We start from the raw sequence: 24,274 nt of genomic DNA on the forward strand, positions 1-24,274 counted from the left end.
TAAAACATGACTGGAACTCGGCATATGGTAAGCCCTTAAGCGGCACATGTCGAGTTACGCCAGTATCCCGAGATCATGTCCAGGGACATGATCTTGAAGTAGGTCTTTTCAGATTGCCACTAGAGCAGTTAACTAGTACCTGATCCGTCAGATGAACTAGCTCCAATTACCGTTATCCCTGTACAATATATGATTGTTTATTTAAAGATATGTGATGACTCGAAGAAGTTATATGATGATTATAAAGTTGGAGATTTTCCCTGATTCTTCGATTCAAGCAAAATCTCGGGGGCTACTGACATAGGCATCCCCAATGGGCCTGCCGAAGATAGTACCCGGGGTTTAATGAAGGCCCACAGGTCGAAGAATACGAAGTTCGGAAGCCCAATTAGTGTTAAGGAAAGATAGAGTTGTATTAGAAAATATAGAGATTTGTAAACTTGTGTAACACGGTATCCCCGGCTCCGCCTCCTATATAAGGGGGAGTCGAGGGACAAAGAGAGGATCAGATCCATTGTCAACATAACCCTAGTTTCTTAGTCGTCGAGTACTTTTCGGCTGAAACCCTCGAGATCTAATTGCCCTCTACTTCCAACTAAACCCTAGTCTACAATCCGTAGGCATTGATAAGTTAATCCCTTGTCACCAAGTGACAGCTGATCCATGGTGAAGTCAGAAGAAAAAAATATCATGAATGCCAGATTTGGAGGACTAGCTAATGGAGGTTCAAGTCTTTGCGTTGTTGATGGGCTTGTTTGATGTTCCGGACTTCGCAACAGTGGCATGAAAGTGGGGGCGGCAACACATGTGAAGTTCGGAGTCTTACCTTTCAGGGTGAAAACTCAAGATCTGGCCTTAACTGGTTGTGTAGGGCAATGTCCTTATTGAAAGCATTGTTTTGAGAGCGGAGACTATCTTCAGGGTGAAAATCTAGGATTTTTTATCGGCCGATGACGGTGCTGGTGCACTGTTCCCTTCTTGAAGCGTTGCTTTTGAAAATTCTGAATTTAATGTGTTATCTTGGTGGTGGATGTATTACTGTTACTAGGGCTGGAATACTGTAGCGGGACTTTTATTTTTTAGTCTTCTTTTCTTTTTTCTGTATGTGTGCATCCCTAATGTTCAGTTGCTAATGTTATTAGGACGTTGTTGCACTGAGATATATTTGCGTTATCGAAAAAATGTAGTGGTTACTTTGTTGTGCGCATCAGCACCCTTATGGTCTACACTTGTGTTTGACTTGCTTCATCGTACGCAGCCCACCGCCACCCTCTTTGTGGAGCTCCCAGTGCCACAGGACAGCGACAGCCACCGATTCCCGGACCGCCTCCCCCACCGCAGCAGCGCTGCCCCCGCAACCCACGAGCGCCGCTTCCGTCCGTCAAGACTCCTCTTTGCCTACGGTTTTGATCGACGCCATATAACGGCAGATCGGGTATTTCGCCTTTCGTATATTAATCCACACATTTTCTGAAACGATATGCAAATCCACATGATGATCCTGAAATTTACCCGGAAATCCGTTCAGTTCAAACGACCCTATGCAGGTTAATCCCCTCCCGTAATGTTTCAACAGATTGAAGCGAAAAATCGGATAGGGATCTGGAACAAACGAACAGATAGAATCCATGTCATCATCCCCTCCTTTGGAAGGACGTTAGTTTTCATCTCTGTAAAAGCCCTTTCTTTTCCCGGTGGGCGGCGGGTGGTTTAGGCAGCGAGCTGCGGGCGGCGGATCTCCGTCGGTGCCCTGTTGTTCTTCATTCCCCTCCTCTCTTCCTTCATCCGTCTAGTGAACCCCGCTGAGACGGTCGAGGATGGGCGGCTGCTGCTGCTGCTTCCCCTCTAAACCTCGCAGGGAGAACCCAATGCACCCGGCCGCAGAGCCGCTCATCCAGGGGAAGCCGAATCACGCCCCTCCCCACCATCAGCCGCCCCCGGTGATCAACTCCACTGACGAGGTCCAGCTCTCTCTCCGTTTCGTCCTTGGGATCTGCTTGATGCGATAGGATCAGACAGTAGGTTCAGAACTACTGTTTGATTCTACCAAAGATGCATCTGACTGTGGTTGCCGGTGACTGATATTTGCAGGGTAAGGGTAAAGACGCCATCGTGCGCCTGAAGACCGGCTTCGAGCGTTTCAAGACGAATATTTTTGAGTATGTTCTGACGTCCAAAGAATTGTGTGAATGTGTTCAATTAAGATTTGTGCTGAATTTAACTTGTTATCTTGTGGTGTTAATCGCTACTTGGCAGCAAGAATCCGAAGCTGTTTGAACCGCTTAAGAAGGACCAGTCCCCCAAGGTATGTTCAATCGAACTGATGCATGGTAAAAGAACACCTCTGTTTTTCCAAGTGCCCATTGAGTGCACTCTGCATGTTGTCTCTATCGAGCATTCTGGTAGCTCTTCAGCTTGTGAAATTTCTTAGTAGTACAAAATTTGGAATTTGATCCAAGGCTGTATACGTTGGGTACTGCTGTTGATACCATGGGAATCAGATACCTAGACAGGCCTTGAAGAATGAGGCGGTGTACATGAAAATCAAACATACTACATAAACCAGTCAGATATGAAAAATGGCTACAAAGCAATGTAGCTGTTAGAAAATAGCAACCCCGTATATCAATTCCTCATTTGTGTCATTGCTATTCGGGCCTAGGCTGTGCTTGACCATCAATTCATCATGATTCACTCAGGCTACCTATGTTTTGGTATAAGGCTGATGTGCATCTGTGCTGGCTGCCTACAACACTTAATTCGTTCTTGCTTGCAGTACATGGTGTTCGCATGCGCTGACTCACGAGTGTGCCCAACATTAACCCTCGGACTGAAGCCAGGCGAGGCATTCACTGTTCGGAATGTTGCTAGCATGATCCCTGCCTACCAAAAGGTTCTTTATTATGTACATTGTTTCTTTCTATATTGTCGTGGACTATTTAATAGCTTTGGTCTGTGTATTTGAGGTGTATACTGAACTCGACATCTGCATGTTGGTTGCAGACCAGGCACTGCAGCATCGGGTCAGCCATCGAGTTTGCCGTGGTTGTCCTCAAGGTAGTTTCTTCCTTGTGATTTTAATATCCTTTCGAACAAAGACACCAAAGCTCAATTTTGTCGAGGAATACAACTGGCTCATGTAGTTTGCAATTTAAATATTTATGCCATGTGACAAGATTGATTGCTTCTAAATTAGTAGTCAATCTGGTAATGACTTCATGCCTTGAATCTTTCGTTTGAAAAAACCATGTACTACAACCAAAAACGTTGGGCAAACCTGTGTATTTGGCCACACGTTGGGCGGCTGTTTCATGTAGCCTTTCTAATTTGTCCTAGATATGATCCCATAAAATAAAGAGTATTTTTTTCCTCTCTCTACTTGAGTTCATGTATGCTCTTCTTCTTAAGAGAAATAGGCTCGCTTTTATGGGCACATATCGTGTCAAATGCAAATGATGGTATTGGTGTTGTGTTGGGGCCATGCTAGAAAAGGTGAAAGTGATGTGCCTAGAGAAGAGGAACTCTCATTAGGGGGAAATGTATGATATTTCTCATTTAGGGGAAACTGTATGATATCTCTCATTAGGGAATAAATATACGTTCTCTTATAGCCACCCTCAAGTTTATATTTGTGCAATAGCCATTCTACTCGGTCAAAAGTATCATCCGGACAGTTAATGAAGTTCATAATGTGTCTAATGATTCTAATATGGAAAAGGACATTAGTTGTATTTTACTAAGCCGAAAGGGATACACTGGATATCTGGTACTTGCTCTTGCTACCAATTATAAAAGTTGGTATATTTTCCATGAAAACCACAAGTTCATTTACATCCATCTGGCAGGTTGAGTACATTGTTGTGATTGGTCACAGCCGCTGTGCTGGAATTAGGGAGCTACTCTCGCTGAAGGACAAAGGGCCAAATGCTTAGTAAGTAAATGTCTCCATGCTTATTATGCACCAAAAACAAACCATATATACGCAAGGGTCCACATAAGGGGTTGTCTGGATCAGTGAGTGAAAACATGGATTCAGTGTTAATTTGTCCTCCCACACTTTTTATTGAGTTTCATGGTTTGTTTTGTTACTTAGCCACTTCATCGAGGACTGGGTGAAGATCGGTATGAATGCCAAGAACAAGGTCCAGAGAGAAAACAGGTTGTTGCCTTTTGACGACCAATGCACTGTACTTGAAAAGGTACAATTGCTTAAAACATTCCATTTCTTGTTAAGCAGAACTGTGGGTCAATTGTTCAAAATGGTTTCCCTCATCTAACTATCCTTTGGGCACTCCTCGTCTGTAGTTAACTAACCATTCTATAGCCGGATAAGTACTGATTCTGCATTTGTGAATGCTGTGCAGGAGGCTGTCAATGTGTCCCTTCGAAATCTGGACTCCTACCCATTCGTCAAGGATAGAATGAGCAAGGGCACACTGCATTTGATTGGTGCACGCTACGACTTCGTCCACGGCAGCTTCGAGACATGGAAACTCTGAAATCAGATACTGCAGAAATGGTTAGCTAGTTGCATATATCTGCAGGCTCGGTTTACATTCTGCGGGGTTCTTGTTTACAGAGGGAGAACCTGCCTATCCACGGTTCATTGGTTGTGAACTGTAACAAGAACACCTGTCCAGCAGTTATTTCTGACGCCTAGTCCCGTCGATGGTTAAATTGTGATAAGCTGTTTGAATGCTTGTCCAGTAAGGGAGAAATGTTGCAATGTATGCTTAAGGACTAGGCACGTATTGGAGGAGACGCAGGGATGCCAAGGGTACCCATAATCAATGTACCAGCGGGTAAAAAATCTTAAGGTAAGAGTTTGGTCACTGCATTTTTCCGTGATAAGCACATTGGTTAGTGCTCAATGTGAAAACCCAACACAACTCCCAAAACTCACCATTATAAGCGTTTTAGTCACAAACCAGCTCAGAAGAGGGTTTTTTTTTGTCCACATGGCGTACGGGGCACGTGAGAGGGAGTAGGAGTTGCAATTTGCATCACCCACCTTGCGAAAATAGTAGGAGGGGTTATCTGCAAAAATCTTGAAGCGGTAAAATTATCACCTGAATTGTGTTGGACGCAAAATTTCGAAATCAAAGCAATCCCTAACCCTAGAGCCGCCCAGTTTGTTGTCGTCCTCCATGGCCACTTTGGACCTGGTTCGTGATCATACCTCCGAAAACTCTAGAAAAAAACCGACCTTCACGAAAGGAACACAACTCGCTCCGCGCGCGACAAGTGGCGCGCTGTGATGCTAGAAAATCCATGGGAAGTGATCTCCCTGCTCGCCACGTGTCGCAAGGAGAAGCAAAGTGGAGATGAGGGAGGAGAGAGAAGGCAGAGGGGGCTGCGTTTTTCCCTTTATTTTGAAGATTTGTTTTTTCAAAATGAAATATCTTGCGAACCGTAAGTCTAAATTACGAACCGTTTTCACTTTTGAGATCCCCGCGTCGAGATCTTCAAAACTAGATCCCATGTTGATAGGTTTCGAGATACTTTTTTTTCGTACTTCCTACTCGTGGTGTGTATCTAATTATACTCGTGCTTCAACTGATAAGTACTTGTGTTTTTAGTGTATTTGACGCATTTTTTCCCTTTATTCAGTAACTGTACTTACTCGTGTGCGCTACTGTACCTGTGCTTTTGTACTAGTACTTCCTTGTGTGCTCGACTGTACCTGTCTTGTCTGCACGACTGTACATGTACTCGCTCGCGTACGCGACTGTGCTTACTCAAGTGCGCGGCTGTACTTGTCTCGTCTGCGCAACTGTACCTGTACTCGTTCGTGTACGCGACTGTACTTACTCGTGTGCGCGACTGTAACTGCCTCGTCTGGGCGACTGTACTTACTGCACGACTGTACCTATCTCATTTACGTTACTGTACCTGTACTCGCTCTCGCACGCGACTGTACTCGTGTTTCGTACGCAATTGTACTCGGGGTGCTTATTGAGTTGTACTTGTCCTTCGTCGTACTCGATTTTGTACATGACTATACTTGTGTGCTATACGTAACCGGACGCGTTTGTAACTACTTTTGTACTTACTAGCTAGCCGTAAATGTGTGGTGCTAATCCATGCATCCATGCGCGAGCGGAGGTGGTGCTAATCCATGCATATGCATGCGATGCATGCGCGAGCGGAGAGCTGGTTCCTGTATGCATGCGCGCGGAGCGGCCGGGAAGTACGTGCGCGAGCGGCCGGCAAGTACGCGGCGGGAGGTAAGGGCATCTCCAACCGCGCGACCCAAACCGCGCCCGCGCGTCCGTTTGGGTTGAGCCGGACAAAAAAGCGGCCCAGCGCGGGGACACACCGCAAAAGCGGACGTCCGCGGAGTCCGGAACGACGCAAACCCGGCCCAAATCTGGGCCGGCTTTGCGTGGCCGCGGATGGCACGCGGCGTCCTCGCGTGTCCGCCTCGTCCGCGTGGCTGGCCCACCTGTCGGTGCTGGCCCTATTAAATGTGGACTGGGGAGGGGGACTGTCCCTATCCAGTCCCCCACTTCCCACTCCGGCCGCACGCGCGAGCTCGAAGCTTCCGCGCCGCCATGGCCCCGAAGCGCGAGTTCTCGCCATCCGCCAACGACCACGAGGCCGGCAGCAGCCGGCCAGTCGCGCCGGCGCCGTTCGCCATGGGGCCGCCGGCGACGCCCAGACGCGATCGGATCTACGTCACCGTAGCGGTGGCGCAGATGTTCTAGGACGCCGGCGTCCCAATGCCGTGGGGGGACGTGCACCTCCCCCACGGCTGGCACCTGAGCCCAGATCGGGTTCCGGTGCCGCCCATCCCGAGCTCCGGCCGCGCCCGCTACGTCGAGATCCGGAGGCGCCGCGCTCAACTGCCGGCGGACCTCCAGTAGGACCCCGCGTACGGCGACGCAAGTCTCAACTGGGACTTGTGGTTCGAGGTGGAGCACGATGCGCGCCGGCGCACGTGCTTCACATCCGCGACGGCGCGGCCTCGCGCGCAGCCGCGCACACCGCTAGGCGGGCAGGCCGCCGCCCCGGCGGCCTCTACATCAACGAGCCCGCGCTCCAGCCCCAGCCCCAGCCGCAGCCCCAGGAGGAGGAGGACGACCCGGAGGCTGCAGCGGCGCTCGCGGCGTCCCGCGAGCAGGCGACCTCGACGAGCTGGCCAAATGGCCACACCTCGCCGAGACGCTGCGCACCTCCGCGCCGGGAGGAGGCGGCCAGGAAGGCCCGGGAGGACGCCCGAGCGGAGGCGTGGGCCTTCCTCGAGCCGGCGCGCGCCGTCAGGAGGAGGCGACGCGTCGGCGGCGCTCCGGGAGGAGGAGGAGCGCCGGCCGCGCGCCGGCGGAGGAGGAGCGCTGGCCACGCTCCGGCTGCAGGCGGAGCTGCAGGCCGCAGCGGAGGAGCAGCTCCGCGGTGAGTCCGCGCGGAGGGCACGGCTGCGCAGGCCGGCGAGCCCGCCGAACCCGGACTCTGCTTGGGAAAGAGCGCAGTGGTCGCCCTGGCTGGAGTCCCTGGTGCCCTCCGGCGTTTCGAGCCGGAACAGCGCGTCGCCGCCGGGGGGCATCGTCGTCATCGACGCCGACGACGACGAGTACTACTGGGGGTAGTACTGCCGGCGGCCACCGCGTGCTCGCAAACCCTGGCTAGGGTTTGCTTTTTTTTAGTTTAAAGCCATATATGGCTTTCTTTTGTGTAAAATTTGCCCAAAATAGGGCTAAGTTTAATGACCAACTAGTTTAAATTTATGTTTTGTTCTTTTCCTTTTTTATTTTCATTTTTGTTTTATTTTATTACAAATGCGCTGCGTCCGCGCGTTGGGCGCAGCGCGCGACCCAAACGGACACGCGGACGCGGGCCGTTGTCCGGGTGTCCGCTTGGCCACCCAAACGGCCCAAAACGGACGGCCCAGCGCGTCCGTTTGGGTCAGCCGGTTGGAGATGCCCTAACCGGACGCATTTTCGCGTCCGATTCTGGCTGTTTGGGTCGCCTTCTGGAGACGCGGACAGACGAGACATCCGTGGCTTTATTTTTTCCCCAACGCGCGCAGTGATCAAATCCCTATTTATCTTCTCCAGCTATACTACTACTAGTTGGCAAGAACCAGCCCAGCAACTCCGCCCCGCCATGCCACGGCTCCGGCGACGAGCTCCGGCGATGAGCTCGGCGGCGTCCTGTCAGGCCACGCCCGCGGCCAGCTTCGCCCCACCCGTGGCTGTGCCCGTCCCCGCCCGTGTCGACGCGGCCGGCTCCGGCCCCGCACATGCGCACCCGGCCTGCTCCGTCGCCGACTCGGCCAGCGCTGCCCCGCCCGTGGCCGCTCCCGCCGTGGCCGTCGGCCGTCGGGGCAAGCGCCGCCCCGCCCATGCCAGCCCCGCCCATGCCCGACGAGGCCGGCGGCGCCCCGCCCATGCCCGCTCCCGCCTGTGGCCGACGCGGCCGTCGGGGCAAGCGCCGCCCCCGCCCATGCCCGCCCCGCCCGTGCCCGACGAGGCCGGCGGCGCCCCCGCCCATGCCCGCTCCGCCCGTGGCCGACGCGGCCGGCGGCGCCCCCGCCTGTGCCCGCCCGCCCCCGCTGGTGCCTGACGCGGCAAGCTCCACCCGTGGCCGTCGGGGCAAGCGCCGCCCCGCCCATGCCCGCCCGCCCGTGGCCGACGCGCGGCCTTCCCGCGCAGCCCGGACGGCGAGCCCCCGCGCGGCGCGGCCGAGAGGCGAGGCGAGCTCCGTCCCCGCCCATGCCCGCCCGTGCTCGCGCCCGTCGCGGCGAGCTCCGCCCACGACGGCGTGGCAAGCGGCCGGCGTCCGTTCCCGCGCCCGTGCTCCGTTTCGGCCGCCCTTGGCCGTGCCCGCCCTTGGCCGACGCGGCCTGCCCGCGCAGCCCGGACGGCGAGCCCCCGCCTGTGCCCGCCCGCCCCTGCCCGTGCCCGCCCTTGGCCGACGCGGCCTGCCCGCGCAGCCCGGACGGCGAGCCCCCGCGCGGCGCGGCCAGAGAGGCGAGGCGAGCTCCGTCCCCGCCCATGCCCGCCCGTGCTCGCGCCCGTCGCGGCGAGCTCCGCCCACGACGGCGTGGCAAGCGGCCGGCGTCCGTTCCCGCGCCCGTGCTCCGTTTCGGCCGCGGCGACCTCCGGCATGGACGAAAAAAAGGGGTCGTCTTTAGCGGGGAGCCTCCACACGAGCTCGACGACGGCGGTTGGCCGGCGAGCCCTATTCCGGTGAGGAGCGAAGCCAACATCCATGGCAGAAAAAGAAAAGAGAAGGACAGAGGAGAGAGAAGGCTGTGGATTGACTAGTCCGGCTGCCATGTGGGGTTTGGGAGGACACGCGCGGATAACCACGGACGCCCGCAGCGTCCGGCTCGCCCCAAATTGCTCCCAAATTTGGTCTGACTTTGGGTTGTGTCGGACACTATAGCTGTCCGTTTTTAATATAGGTCCGCGCGTTGGGAGCAGGTTTTACCCAAACGGACGAAAGTGGACTCCGTTTTTGGGTTTGGGTCTCCGTGTTGGAGATGCCCTAAGTCGCGGGAAATTTCGTTCGGCGCGGGCTGCAGTTGTTTGTTGAGATACCACGTGTCGTACGGACGGACGTTAGTTAGACCTTTACGAAGGTTGGTCTCTAGGGAGTGATACCCTACCCTCAAGTAATGGTGAGTTTCGTGATGGGTTTTTGAAGGGATTCGTAGCATAGAAAACAAAAAATTTCCTACCGCAAGAACGAAAACCAAGCCAAGATGCAATCTAGAAGATGGTAGCAACGAGGGGATCACGAGACTAACCCTTGAAGATTTCCAAAGCCTACGAGATTAGATCTCATTGTTGCAGAAGATGATCACTTGCCGCTTGCAAAAGCGCGTAGAAGATCTTGACGGTGCCACAAACGGGTAGCACCTCCGTACTCGGTTACACGTTTGGTGTTGATGAAGACGACGTCCTCCTCCCCGTTCCAGCGGGCGGCGGAAGTAGTAGATCCTCCTCGGAATCCCGGCAGCACGACGGCGTGGTGGCGGTGGTGCTGGAGAACTCCGGCAGGGTTTCGCCTATGCGCTGCAGGAGTATTATGTGGAGGAGGAGAGGCTAGGGTTTGGGGAGAGGGGAGGGGCACTTGGGCGCCGGCCCTTGGATGCCCTAGGTGGTGCGGCCAAGCCATGGGCAGCCCCTCCCTCTCCTCCTCATTATATAGGTGGAACCCCAAGGGTATGCCCAAAGTCTTCGAATAAGACCCCAACAGAAAAACTGCCTTATGGACGAAACCTAGAGGGACAGGGACTCTCCACTTCCCCCTTTACTTGGCCGGCCAAGGAGGTGGAGTCCACCGTGGGCTCCACCCTCCCACTTGGTTGGCTGGTTAGGGTTTGTGGAGTCCCTCCGGGACTCCTCCTTCCATAGTGATTTATTCCGGATAATTTCTAGAAACCACCTTCCATAAATTCACCGGATCATTTCCAAACTTGGAAAGTGACTTCCTATATATGAATCTTATTCTCCGGACAATTCCGGAACTCCTCGTGATGTACTGGATCCCATCCGAGACTCCGAACAAAACTTCGAACTCCATTCCATATTCCATATTCCATATCTACTTAAACGACATCAAACCTTAAGTGTGTCACCCTACGGTTCGCGAACTATGCAGACATGGTTGAGACTTCTCTCTGACCAATAACCAATAGCGGGATCTGGAGATCCATAATTGCTCCCACATATTCAACGATGACTTAGTGATCGATTGAACCATTCACATACGATACCGATTCCCTTTGTCACGCGATATTTTACTTGTCCGAGGTTTGATCATCGATATCTCTATACCTTGTTCAACCTCGTCTCATGATAAGTACTCTTTACTTGTACCTTGGTATGTGGTCTCTTACGGACCATTCATATGCTTGCAAGCTAATTAGACGACTATCCACCAAGTGGGCCCAGAGTATATTTATCCGTTACCGGGATGGACAAATCCCACTGTCACTACAAGAAAATGATCATGTAGAGACGTTATCCATGAGACTGCAATTATTTTTGTCCCTAAAGGAAAGAATCACCCTCACGTAAAGACGTTTCTTGCGACGTTCCACTCAACGTCCCAAAATGTCTAAGTAGCCAAATAAATACTTTTGCCAATTCCTGAATATGTAGAGACGAAAGCGGGCAGACTCCAGGATTTCCCTTAAAATATTTTGCTTCGGCGCCAAGTTTTTTAGTTTTACCGCTTCATGAAAACATACGCGCTTTTTCTCCTAGGAAAAAACTACCATATAAAGTCACCCATATTTTCCTCATCGCCTCCATCTCTTCAGCCGCCACCACAGATCTTCAACTGCTCATGGAAGATCTATTCCATTTCGAGAAAAAAATTATAGATCGAGTCCGCCGTCCTTGTTCTTCCACAGTTCCGCTCAGGTTTGTGCTCCATCAATTCCGTCTCAGTTAGATGTTGTATTTTCAACTACTAAATCAATCTAGGTTGTCTAATGCAATACGCGATGCCGCTAGATCCAATCGCCGAGATAGGTGAACCCCATCGCGGTGTTGTCGGTCTGCCGGTAGCGAAGTGAACCCCATCTCCCTAGCGGCAGGCCTCTTCCGTGAGGTGCAGTGCGTGTAGGCGTGCACCCAGTGGTAGACGGCGTAACCCATTGGAGTGGTGCTTGTGTCCTCGTACGATGTGAAGAACGCACCCAGGTGAGACCTTATGAGTGCCTATTTTAAGGTTTTATCTGTTGTTTTCTTTCCCACCATTTGTTTGACATCTAAAATCTGAGGAGTCATATTGTAATCAAGTTTGATCTAGCTAGCTTACTGTATTATGTGTCACATTTACTGAACGAAAGGAGTGACTGAGATTGTGTTCCTTTAGGAAAAGGTGTCATGTCGAGGATACCTAACCGACTGCGAAAGACCAGTTTTTTGCAGAATGAGATGCAGAAAATGGTTTACAAGGTGCTGCACCGATTGATAACGTCTCACCAGAAATGTATATTGAATCTTCAGCCCAAGTAACATAAATTGTAAGTTTTGCATTTCACTCCAAGATATATATGGCTGTCATTTTCCACTGTCATGCAACAGAACTTCCACTCAGTTATCAGACCATATCATGCACGAGTAGTCTTTTTTTGATCTGGGATTTTCTTAATTTTATGATGCAGATTTCAGATGAGTATGGTGTATGAACCTGTGGTCATGGTTGACGCTTGGCTAAGTGGATTACATGGTAGGTGTGCTCTACCAGAGATTAGGTGCATGACAGAGCAGAAGTAGCAGCGTAATTAATCTGTGCCTCACATATTGAGCTAATTCTGGCATGGGTTGACCTATTGTTCTGTAAGACCGCAACATCTTGGCTTGGGTAGCTACCTCTCGGAACTGAATCCGTACATGCATTGTGTTAATTTTCATTTATATTGCTGCCTTTCAAGTATTTCACTTTGGTTTTGCCTTGAGTGACTTATATAAGTAAACTATGGTGGCATCAAGGCTTAGAGTGAAGCCATAGATGTGAACCATGCGGACTAATTGTTTTTGTTCTTCAAGCTTAACATACATATTTTATGTTCCATTGTTTCGCAACTTCAGGAGATTGTTTGCATTTGTAATCTATTCATTGTTGTGAACTCAAAGAATTGGTCCCTCGGCATGATTTACTTGTAAAGCCAATGCCAACGTACATTCTATTTTGTTTTCTTCTCAGTTCTAAGCCTCTGTTTCATCAGATACCAATATACCATGAGCAATTATCTAATCCTCTGAAGTCTGATTTATCTAACTGCAGCAATATATGTAATCTTCTGAATACTTTCTTATTAACTACGTCACCAAGCATCACTTTTGATGTACATGCTTTACATGCTGAATCCTTAGAGTGGCGTCTGAACTAATCTCTGCTTTACTTGTAAAGCACTGTTTTATACAGAACCAATATATACTTATTTTTTATCTTCACTCAAGTAAGCACTCTATATTTCTATATGGTTGTTTAGTATTTAGTAACTTTTTTTCCGTGCAGCTGCCAGTTGGTATGCCATATGCAACTTTATGCCAACAAAGAGCTAAAATACCAATGTGAAGAGATGGTGCTTTCATTATACAGATACTGCTCTGTCACGCCGGTGGCATGTGCTTCATTTGTGAATGTGGAAAGAATGGGCAAAGCTTTTGCCCTTGTTTAAAAAAAAATGTGGAAAGAAGAACTTGTTTTTCAGCTGACATTGTCTACAGAGAAATTGTTTGTGAATGTTTTTAAGCAACAACACAGAATTTAAAGAAAATCAACATTAGTGGCCATGGAGAGCTGATGTATCATTTCCATGCGGAAGCTTCCCCCTATTCGAACTACTAGAAGAAAATGTACAAGATTTGCAGGATTTTGCCTGGTCAAGATTGTAACTGTTTCATGAAAATGTACAATTGTAAATTACTGCTATTCTCTAGAAATAAAGTTATTTTTTTATTCAGAAGAATGCAATGTATTTTTCGGTTGTGATGTGCTTGCTGATAGCATGTACAATATATGATTATCCTGATAACTCTGGATGATAGTTACAAAAGTAAAATAATTATTTTTATGTAAAACAACAAAACGTCTTAAGATTCTATAAGACGCAAGGACTTACTTTAAAGACGATGTATGGTGGAATTTAGCGCGACGTCTCTAAAAAGGCTTGGCACGCTTTATCAACGTCTCATGCTATGATGCGTCTTTACAGAACTTGAGACGGTGCATAAGGAGACGCTTCTATGATGCTTTACAAAAGCGTCTCTACAAGCACGCAGTGATGCTTTAAAGCGACTTTAGCACATAAATTGAACGTCTCTACGTGTCTTTTTTGTTGTAGTGTGTTGATCCATATGTCTCAACTCATACTTTCTGAATACCTAATCCCACCTTTATAACCACACATTTACGCAGTGGCGTTTGATGTAATCAAAGTATCCTTCCAGCATAAGTGATTTACATGATCTCATGGTCGAAGGACTAGGTAACTATGTATCGAAAGCTTATAGTAAATGAACTTAATGACGTGATCTTATGCTACGCTTAATTGGGTGTGTCCATTACATCATTCATCAATGACACAACCTTGTCATTAATAACATCCAATGTTCATGATCACGAAACCATGATCATCTATTAATCAACAAGCTAGTTATTCAAGAGGCTTACTAGGGACTCCTTTTTGTTTACATAACACACATGTATCAATGTTTCGGTTAATACAATTATAGCATGGTATGCAAACATTATCATAAACACAAAGATATATTTTAATAACCATTTTATTATTGCCTCTTGGGCATATCTCCAACAGTCCCCCACTTGCACTAGCGTCAATAATCTAGTTTACATTTGTAAAGATATAACACCTTGGCCTTCCGGTGCTTTATCATGTTTTGCTCACGGGAGAGGTTTTAGTCAACGGATCTGACATGCTCAGAAACGTATGTATTTTGCAATTCATTTGCGTCTTAACGCATCACTCATTTTCCTAATGAGTCGGCATTAAATATGTTTGGTATTCTGGTGGAACCTTAATTCCGCAGTCTGAAATATGTCACTAATATTGTCACACACAATATAGCTTCAAAGTTCTGACACTATTGGAACTACACCAAGTTCTCAAAGAACTTATTGACTTAACATCCTCAGTCATTGTCAAAACAATGACATACTCTGCCTTCGTTTGTAGAATCCGTCACAACATTTAGAACTGATCTAAATCTAGCATAGACAACTTCTAGCTCATTGTGCTACCTTTTAAACAACACTTAGCCTAATTTGAGATTGAAATTTATTTTTATATGTGATCAAACTAATATCGGTGCAACACTTTACAGCGATTTGTTTGTCATTAACCCATACAAAACTATATATATATATATATCCTTAGTTCTTCTAAAGTACTCAAGGATATTCTTACTGTCGTCCAATGATCATCACATGAATCATTCTGGTACATGCTCATAACACTTTAGAGCACAGGACATCTGATTGTGTACATATTATTCGTGATCTATAATCACTCATGTGCTTTGACTTAAACTTATTATGTGTTTCAATCTATCTTCATAGATCTTGACACTAAATATATTTTAGTCCATTTCCTTTCATTGAAGTTAATTCTCAATGAAACCTTTTAATCAAGTATATAATTACATCATTTATAACCCACTATATGTCATATACATAAAGTATTATAAATATGTCTCAGCGCTCCCACTTAATTTCTTGCAAATGCAAGGATCTTCATCGTTTCTGATGAAATCAAAAACTCTTTGACTATTTCATCCGGTGAAGATTCCAACTCCGCGATACTCACTTCATCCAATTGAAGTTCGTATACCTATCTAGTATTCCACGAACTAGCAAAACTCTTAGTTGTATCTTGTGTACACCTTTAATACACACTTCTGTTAAGTAATGTATTTTGCCATCCTACTAGAATATCTCATAAAAGAAATATGTAGCGATTACTAGAATAATCCACATAGACTATAAGCATTGCTACGGAAGATCTAATCTTATCATAGTCAACTCTTTGAACTTTGTCGTAAACAACTTTTCGACAAGTCGAGCTTCTTCAAGGATATTCCATCCAAGTCCATCAATTTTATAGATCCATTTACTTTCAAAAAGTATTCATCTATCATGGATTTCATGGCGCATGGCCGTTTTAACAGAGTCAGGGCCCATCATAACTTCTTTGTTTGTAGTTGGTTTATCATTGTTCAAAAAACAATCCTTTGTCCACAAATCATTTATTTGATCACAAAGTAAACCATTCCTACAAGGTTCAATAGGTACTTTGATCTCCATGACTATAACATTTTGTAGTCATGGGAGCCATGATCTTCGTGACCGCTTCCGGAACCATTTCTGATGCTGCGCTACTCTGATCATGCTCAGGTTCATAAACCTTATCAAGTTCCATTGTCCTCCCACTCAAATACTTCGCTAGAAATAATTTCTTGGAAATAAGTAAGAAACATCGACAAACACTTTTGTCTTTGTCTCCATAGTGGAAAGAATTCCCAATCAATTCTTTGGGATAACCAACAAAGACATTCATCCGATTTTGGTTGTAAACTTATTTACTTATGCTATGCATACCAAAAATTAAGAAAGGACTATTAGGGTTCATACCCATGCCATAACACGTATGGTGTCATTTCAACGGATTATGATGATTCTCTATTTAGTGTAAAAGCGGTAGTCTCTAAAGAATAATCCACAAAATATAATGGCGTCAATTTATCTCATCATTAACCCAACAAGGTTTGGATACGTCTCTCGGATACTCCATCAGCACTATGATACTCCAAGAAACGTGAGTTGTAGAACAATTTCACAACTCTCTTAGATGTTCGCTAAGACTCGTAATTCAAATATTTCCACCATGATCCAATCATAGATATTTGACTTTTCTATTACGATGATTTCCGCTTCATGCTGAAATTTATTTGAATCCATTCAAATGTTTCAAACTTCTTCCTTATCGAATATATCCACATCTATATACTCAATTCATTGTTGGAAGTTCTCATGAAGTAGAAGAATCTCCCGCATACAACTATGCCCAGTGAACCACATATATCATTATGTATGTTTCCACTAAGTTAGTTCCCGTTCAACTCTTGGCCTATGAACGGTATTTCAGTCATTCCTTTTAGAAAAGATTTTGCAAGCGCCAAACGATTCAAAAATCAAATGACTCCAAAAATCCATCTGCATGGAGTTTCTTCATGCGTTTCTCACATGATCTAAATGGCGGTTCCACAGATAAGTGTAATTCAAATCATTTACCTTATGGCATTTTAGCGTCAGTGTTATGTATGTGTGTTTCACCATTAAGATTTATAATAACTTATCCATCGTACATGGAGTAATGTCATAATTTGAACAACTCATTGTTTTCATTTGACTAGAGCAAAATAACAATTATTAAGTTCTTTGTTATAAATTCTAAGGGCTAGGTAGAATACCAACGACAAACATAATAACACCTTATTATATTCCAGACGTGCATTAATACCATATTCCTTATCAGTCACTTAGGCCATCGTATTCTTGTATTGCGTCGTATTGTATGACATCTCATACCAACCAATCTGGTACAAATAACCAAGAATTTCATTATGTGACCAAACAAGGAATACATCCATAACATGTATATCATCTATATATACCTGAGCTAGACTTTCTAGTCTTTTCTTTCTTTCTGCCAAAATATCTTTTGTAGTTTCTCTTTTAGCTTTCCTCATTCTCAGAAAAAACTTCACCTTCAATAACTTCTAGGTTTGTTGGTCAAATACCAATAACCTTGAGGTTCTTTCTTTGAAGTTGATCATCATATGACAAGTGTTTCAGATTTCACTATTAGTAACTTTTTAATATGATGAACAATTTCACTCATAATTTTATCCATCATATCATGACGACTTTCCGAGACCATGTCTGTACATGCTAGGCTCGTAAAGTTTAACCTCAGTATTCGCATGTGCAAATCTGGCTTGCACCCGTTGTATGCACACGTAGAATCTATAACACCCGATCATCACATGATTCTTCGAAACGACGAGTCTTAGCAACGGTGCATACTAAGGACGATCACTGTTGTGGATATACTTCATAGGTATACCATCGACATGGTCCGATTCCGGCAAGCCCGGGTGGCCCACAGATGGTGGTGATGGCTTATGGCCCACCGGGCAGCCCAGTTGCTGTTGATCCTAAAGGATGAAGTCCAGCCCAGGATAGGGAAGCCGGATCCCAGCCGACCATCGGAGGAAGTCGGATCCGTGAAGGTCCATGTGGAACCCGGATCCATGGAGGCCCAGGAGTAACCCGGATCCATGGAGGCCCAGGAGTAACCCGGATCCATGGAGGCCCAGGAGTAACCCGGATCCATGGAGGCACAGGAGTAACCCGGATCCATGGAGGCCCAGGAGTAACCCGGATCCATGGAGGCCCATGTGGAACCCGGATCCAGTACGACGTAGGGAGGAAGGCAGATCCTTGACGTACACGGCAAGACCTTGTACCGTAGTTAGGCGACCTGTAATCCGGCTAGGACTCTCCATGTAAACCCTAGATCCGTGCGCCTTTATAAGCCGGATCCTGGGAGCCCTAGAGGCACGTTCACGTTCACGTTCACGTTCACGTTCACGTTCACGTGCACGTTCAGAACAACCACAACTCATTGTAACAACGCGAAAGCGCCCAGATAATTCCAGACAAGCAGCAGTAGGCCCTGTCATCGTGCAGGTGTTCCGAAGCTGGGTAAATCGCGTACCACCGTCCCGTGTGCACTCCGCCCTATGGCCCCTACTTCTTCTCCCCCTCGTGAGGATCCCTCCTCCGAGGTACCGTCGATTAGGCAACGACAGTTGGCGCCCACCGTGGGGCCTGCGGCGTCTGGAGGCCGGAACCGGGCGGGTTCCACATCTTCATCTGCGAGACCGTTGATTTCGACGGAAACGCACTGTTAAGTAATGTAGCTACGACCGCCGCCGAGCAGGACGCAGCTGCAAAGATTCGATCTGAGTTGCTGGACCTTCCTAAGGAAGACTCCGCCTTAGATCTGAAAATTTCAAATTCTGGTTTCGGTAGCCGGATCCGCGCCTACGTTTTTGGTAGTCGGATCCGCACCTATGTTTTTGGTTGCCGGATCCGCGCCTACGTTTTTGGTAGTCGGATCCGCACCTATGTTTTTGGTTGCCGGATCCGCGCCTACGTTTTTGGTACTCGGATCCGCACCTATGTTTTTGGTTGCCGGATCCGCACCTACGTTTTTGGTAGACGGATCCGCACCTATGTTTTTGGTTGCCGGATCCGCGCCTACGTTTTTGGTAGACGGATCCGCACCTATGTTTTTGGTTGCCGGATCCGCGCCTACGTTTTTGGTACTCGGATCCGCACCTATATTTTTGGGTAACCGGATCCGCACCTCAATTTTTGGGTAGCCGGATCCGCACCTCAATTTTTGGTAGTCGGATCCATACCTATTTTGGTAGTCGGATCCGCACCTATATTTTTGTAGCCGGATCCATACCAAAATTTTGGGATGTGGATCCGCACCTAAATTTTTGGAAGTCGGATCCACACCTAAATTTTGGTAGGTGGATCTGCACCACTGCGACAATCAATCTCGCACCGGCTCGACGGAACGCTGAAGAAAAACCACCACGACCGACGTTGACTCCGCTCCAAACAGCTAAGTGCCTATTTATATTTAATATTTTAATATTTTATGATCATGAGATTAAGATTGGTTCACTCATATCCTGAGTCTTTTACCGCTTTCGCTGTTGGTCATATCTTTCCCACGATTTGCCTTGCGCTCGTGAAAAACTTTGTACTGTTTTTGCCGCTTAAGGCTCCAAAGACGTTGCAAAATTTCCGCCTTCGGGCGTTAGCTTGAGTTTTCTGGCCTACACGTTTTCTGTTGTTTTATGTGTGGATTCCTTAGTAGTGACATCTCGGTACTTAAAGTCGGCCTCTGTTTTTGAGGTTCTTGATTGTTTCGCTATTAAGCGCTATCGCCTCAAAGAGATGTTCCGTGTTTAAAGTTTGCCGTCTCGCGAAAAGTCAAGCATATAAACCAGAAGAACGGATAAACCAGCACTTGCTTAAAACATATAAATTACATTAACTGTTCAAGATAGTCGAGTTGTTTCCGCCTTGACAGTTTTATGTTGTTCAACTGCTGCATAGTTTCAGCTTTAAAACATTTGTTCAAAGGCCGTTTTTGTTCCGCCTTACATTTGTTCGTTGAACATGATCAAAGAAACAATTTAATACAAATATGTTTTTATGTTTATGTATCAGGTACATGACACTTGGACGTACAACAGTCTCCCGAGGTTAGGCGGATCCATGGCGTGCACAGCTGGAAAAGCAACTTGAGTCTTGATTCCGCTATGCTTTGCCGGAACCAACCCTCGGGGGCTGCGGTTTGATCTTAGGTGAAAAGTGTGTTTCCTTTCGGGTATCGATCTTGGAAATTTCCGCCTAGATGCTTGGGATTTACGCTATTCCTAAGTCACATATAAAGATAAAGCTACTCTAAGAGCACCAAGCCGGATTTTCAAGTAAATTCACCTTGGCGCTCGGGGGCTACATCGATGAAGTTCTCTTTGGAGCAACAGGCCGGAAATTTCCCACCTTGACGCTTGGGGGCTAAGTTTCTGAGCATCGAGTCTCCTTGGAGCAAGCCGACTCAACGCTCGGGGGCTACATACATATGGCTATGTGAAGAAAATTTTCAAAGATTGCGAAAATCTGGCTAACTAGTCGGATCCGCACATAATTTTTTGGTAGCCGGATCCGCACCTAATTTTTGGTAGCCGGATCCGCACCTCAATTTTTGGCAGCCAGATCCGCACCTAATTTTTGGTAGTCGGATCCGCACCTCAATTTTCGGTAGCCGGATCCGCACCTAATCTTTTGTTAGTCGGATCCGCACCTATATTTTGGGTAGTCGGATCCACACCTATATTTTGGCTAGTCAGATCCGAACCTGCATTTGGCTAGTCGGATCCATACCGAAGATTACGTTGGATGGTGTCTCCGAAGAATCTGACCATTGGATCATGAAGTTTCCGACCAATACTTGGTTGGAGATACGAAGTTTGGAGTCCTTCAAGATTCTCTATTATTCGTTCCAGCCAAAGGATGAAGATGCATGCGCAAGCTGAGCTGGATGGAAGAACGGCGAATCTTGGAGAACTCCGGGGGCTACTGTTGTGGATATACTTCATAGGTATACCATCGACATGGTCCGATTCCGGCAAGCCCGGGTGGCCCACAGATGGTGGTGATGGCTTATGGCCCACCGGGCAGCCCAGTTGCTGTTGATCCTAAAGGATGAAGTCCAGCCCAGGATAGGGAAGCCGGATCCCAGCCGACCATCGGAGGAAGTCGGATCCGTGAAGGTCCATGTGGAACCCGGATCCATGGAGGCCCAGGAGTAACCCGGATCCATGGAGGCCCAGTAGTAACCCGGATCCATGGAGGCCCAGGAGTAACCCGGATCCATGGAGGCACAGGAGTAACCCGGATCCATGGAGGCCCAGGAGTAACCCGGATCCATGGAGGCCCATGTGGAACCCGGATCCAGTACGACGTAGGGAGGAAGGCAGATCCTTGACGTACACGGCAAGACCTTGTACCGTAGTTAGGCGACCTGTAATCCGGCTAGGACTCTCCATGTAAACCCTAGATCCGTGCGCCTTTATAAGCCGGATCCTGGGAGCCCTAGAGGCACGTTCACGTTCACGTTCACGTTCACGTTCACGTTCACGTTCACGTGCACGTTCAGAACAACCACAACTCATTGTAACAACGCGAAAGCGCCCAGATAATTCCAGACAAGCAGCAGTAGGCCCTGTCATCGTGCAGGTGTTCCGAAGCTGGGTAAATCGCGTACCACCGTCCCGTGTGCACTCCGCCCTATGGCCCCTACTTCTTCTCCCCCTCGTGAGGATCCCTCCTCCGAGGTACCGTCGATTAGGCAACGACAATCACTTCATGGATATACGAATATCGTTAGTGCCCCAACAGTTGGAGGATTGAGACGCCTTGCGTCTTCAACCTTCGTACATTCCTATAAAATTATGAGTTTATGTAGTCTCACCAAATTATATTCTATCATCTTGCAATAAGGTCTTACATTTCACATATATCTCATACCTTGATTATTTCTGAAAACTAAATTTCCAGCTCCTTACTTTTCAAACAGATTTGAACTTCAAGTTTCACGGAGACAAGATAATTTTAGGTACTAATTGAAACCATAGCTCTTTGAATCAACAATGTGAGGTTTACTAAAAGTTTGCAATAGGACTTAATCATTTCTTGATTCTTTAACAATACGGTACCAGTTCGTAAAGTTTCTTGTCAGATTTTAACAGTATTTCTATCTCAATTACAAGACTAGCGCATGGTAGAAAACGGATGCCAATACTACAAAATTAATTCAAAATACTACTCAGACTATGTTTGTGATAATTAGTTCATGTTTTAATCTAATTACTAACGAACTCACACTTAATACAACATCCCTCATAGTTGTTAAGTGGTACACGATCCACATTCACTACACCAAAACCGATAATCACGTGAGATGATGTAGCTTCAATGGTGAACATCAACATGTTGATAATATCATCCATATGACTCGTGTTCAACCTTTCGGTTTCCGTTGTCCCGAGGCCATGTCTGTACATGCTAGGCTCGTCAAGCAAACCCAAGTATTCCGCGTGTGTAAACATGGCTTACACCCGTTGTATGTGAACGTAGAGTCTATCACATCCGATCATCACGAGATGCCACTACAAGAAATCTGCCATAATATGATGTTTTTTATGAATGGAAATCAAAATGTCATAGCTTTATGACGTTACTAGCTTTGACCGTCGTTGGCCACTCGGGGGGGCAAAACCCTAGAAAATCGTGACGTTATTGGGCAAAAACGTCATTGGAAATTTAGGTCAAAACATCATTAGCAAAATTAAGTGGCATACGACGTTTTTCCACTACCGATTGCGACAAATCAATAACGTCATTGGCATTCGGCTCAATACAATGGTATGTGTTTGGCTGCCATGTCATCACTTTTACTCAGACATTTGGGACCTACCTCATATCAATTTTCGCCTACGTGGCCTATTTTTTGTCTCCCTGATGTCTACGCACGCTTCTATTCCTGTAGACAGTGTTGGGCCTCCAAGAGCAGAGGTTTGTAGAACAGCAGCAAGTTTCCCTTAAGTGAATCACCCAAGGTTTATCGAACTCAGGGGGGTAGAGGTCAAAGATATCCCTCTCAAGCAACCCTGCAATTACGATACAAGAAGTCTCTTGTGTCCCCAACACACCTAATACACTTGTCAGATGTATAGGTGCACTAGTTCGGCGAAGAGATAGTAAAATGCAAGTGATATGGATGATTGTAAGTAGTAATTGCAATCTGAAATAAAGATGGCAGCAAGCGAACATGTAGCAGAACTTGTTGGAAACGGTGTTTCAGTGCTTAGAAACAAGGCCTAGGGATCATACTTTCACTAGTGGACACTCTCAACATTGATCACATAACTGAATAAATAAATGCTACTTTCTACACTCTCTTGTTGGATAACAAACACCATTCATTGTGTAGGGCTACAAAAGCACACCTTAAGCCGGAGTAAACAAGCTCCACAACATCCGGAGTTCATATTAAAGTAACCTCTAGAGTGCATAATAGACCGTTGCAATTTAGACCGAGTACTAACATAGCATACACACTGTCAACAATAGCTATGAAAGGGGGAATAGATCGCATCAATACTATCATAGTAATAGTTAACTTCATAATCTACAAGAGATTACAATCATAACCTACGCCAAGTACTACATGATGCACACACTGTCAACATTACATCATGGAGGAGGAATAGACTACTTTAATAACATCACTAGAGTAGCACATAGATTAATAGTGATACAAAGCTCATGATCACATAAAGATCACACCATGGGAGAGAGAGAGATGAACCACATAGCTACCGGTAGAGCCCTCAGCCTCGGGGGAGAACTACTCCCTCCTCATCATGGGAGTCAGCAGCGGCGATGAAGATGGCGGTGGTGTCGATGGAGATGACTCCGGGGGCAATTCCCCGTCCCGGCGGCGTGCCGGAACAGAGACTTCTGTCTCTCGAAATGGAGTTTCGCGATGGCGGCGGCGCCTCTGGAATCTTTCTGGAGTTTCGTCAATTGGTATCGAGTTTTTAGGTCATGAGGGATTATATAGGCGAAGAGGCGGCGTCGGAGGGGCACCAGGGCGCCCTCGTGATACGTCCAAAACGTATCTACTTTCCTGAACACTTTTGCTATTGTTTTGCCTCTAATTTGTGCATTTTGGATACAACTAACACGGACTAACGTTGTTTTCAGCAGAATTGCTTTGGTGTCTTGTTTTTGTGCAGAAATTCAACTTTCGGGAAAATCCTCGGAATTTATACCAAAGGGCCTATTTTACCAGAAGACTCTCGGAGCCAGAAGGGCAAGCCAGGTGGAGGCCCGAGGGCCCCACACACCAGGCCGGCGCGGCCCAGGGGGGCGCGTCGCCCTAGTGTGTGGCCCCCTCGGCTGGCCTCTGACGCCCCCCCTCTGGACTACTTAAAGGGTTCGATCTAAAAAACGCGAAGAGGAGGTCGAAGTCGCCAGAAACCCTCCATTACGCCGCCACATCGCGAAACTCCGTCTCGGGGACCAGAAACTCCGTTCTGGCAATCCGCCGGGATGGGGAATTGGAGGAGATCAT

At 47.2% G+C, this 24,274-nt stretch overlaps 1 protein-coding gene and 1 long non-coding RNA gene across 4 annotated transcripts; both read left to right on the forward strand.

Moving 5' to 3' along the window:
• Positions 1-1,245: 1,245 nt before the first annotated feature.
• On the forward strand, positions 1,246-4,773 carry LOC127343083 (carbonic anhydrase, chloroplastic-like). 3 transcript variants are annotated; one of them, XM_051369164.2, is made up of 9 exons: positions 1,246-1,435; positions 1,529-1,961; positions 2,092-2,159; positions 2,257-2,305; positions 2,777-2,893; positions 3,004-3,057; positions 3,846-3,931; positions 4,094-4,199; positions 4,365-4,773. In XM_051369164.2, the coding sequence occupies exons 2-9, from the start codon at positions 1,818-1,820 to the stop codon at positions 4,497-4,499; spliced, it is 759 nt and encodes a 252-aa protein (XP_051225124.1). In that variant the 5' UTR covers positions 1,246-1,435; positions 1,529-1,817; the 3' UTR covers positions 4,500-4,773. The 3 variants fall into 3 exon arrangements, with proteins under 3 accessions (XP_051225124.1, XP_051225125.1, XP_071684390.1); XM_051369165.2 differs by having other exon boundaries at positions 1,548-1,961; XM_071828289.1 differs by having other exon boundaries at positions 1,246-1,961.
• Positions 4,774-11,222: 6,449 nt separating this feature from the next.
• Positions 11,223-13,387, forward strand: LOC127338492 (uncharacterized). The gene is made up of 4 exons (XR_007874382.2): positions 11,223-11,375; positions 11,469-11,657; positions 11,833-11,983; positions 12,125-13,387. It is a non-coding gene; the product is annotated as an uncharacterized lncRNA (long non-coding RNA).
• The last annotated feature ends 10,887 nt before the right edge of the window (positions 13,388-24,274 follow it).

This window comes from Lolium perenne, chromosome 3 (assembly GCF_019359855.2).
Source record: "Lolium perenne isolate Kyuss_39 chromosome 3, Kyuss_2.0, whole genome shotgun sequence".
Classification (NCBI taxonomy): Eukaryota; Viridiplantae; Streptophyta; class Magnoliopsida; order Poales; family Poaceae; genus Lolium; species Lolium perenne.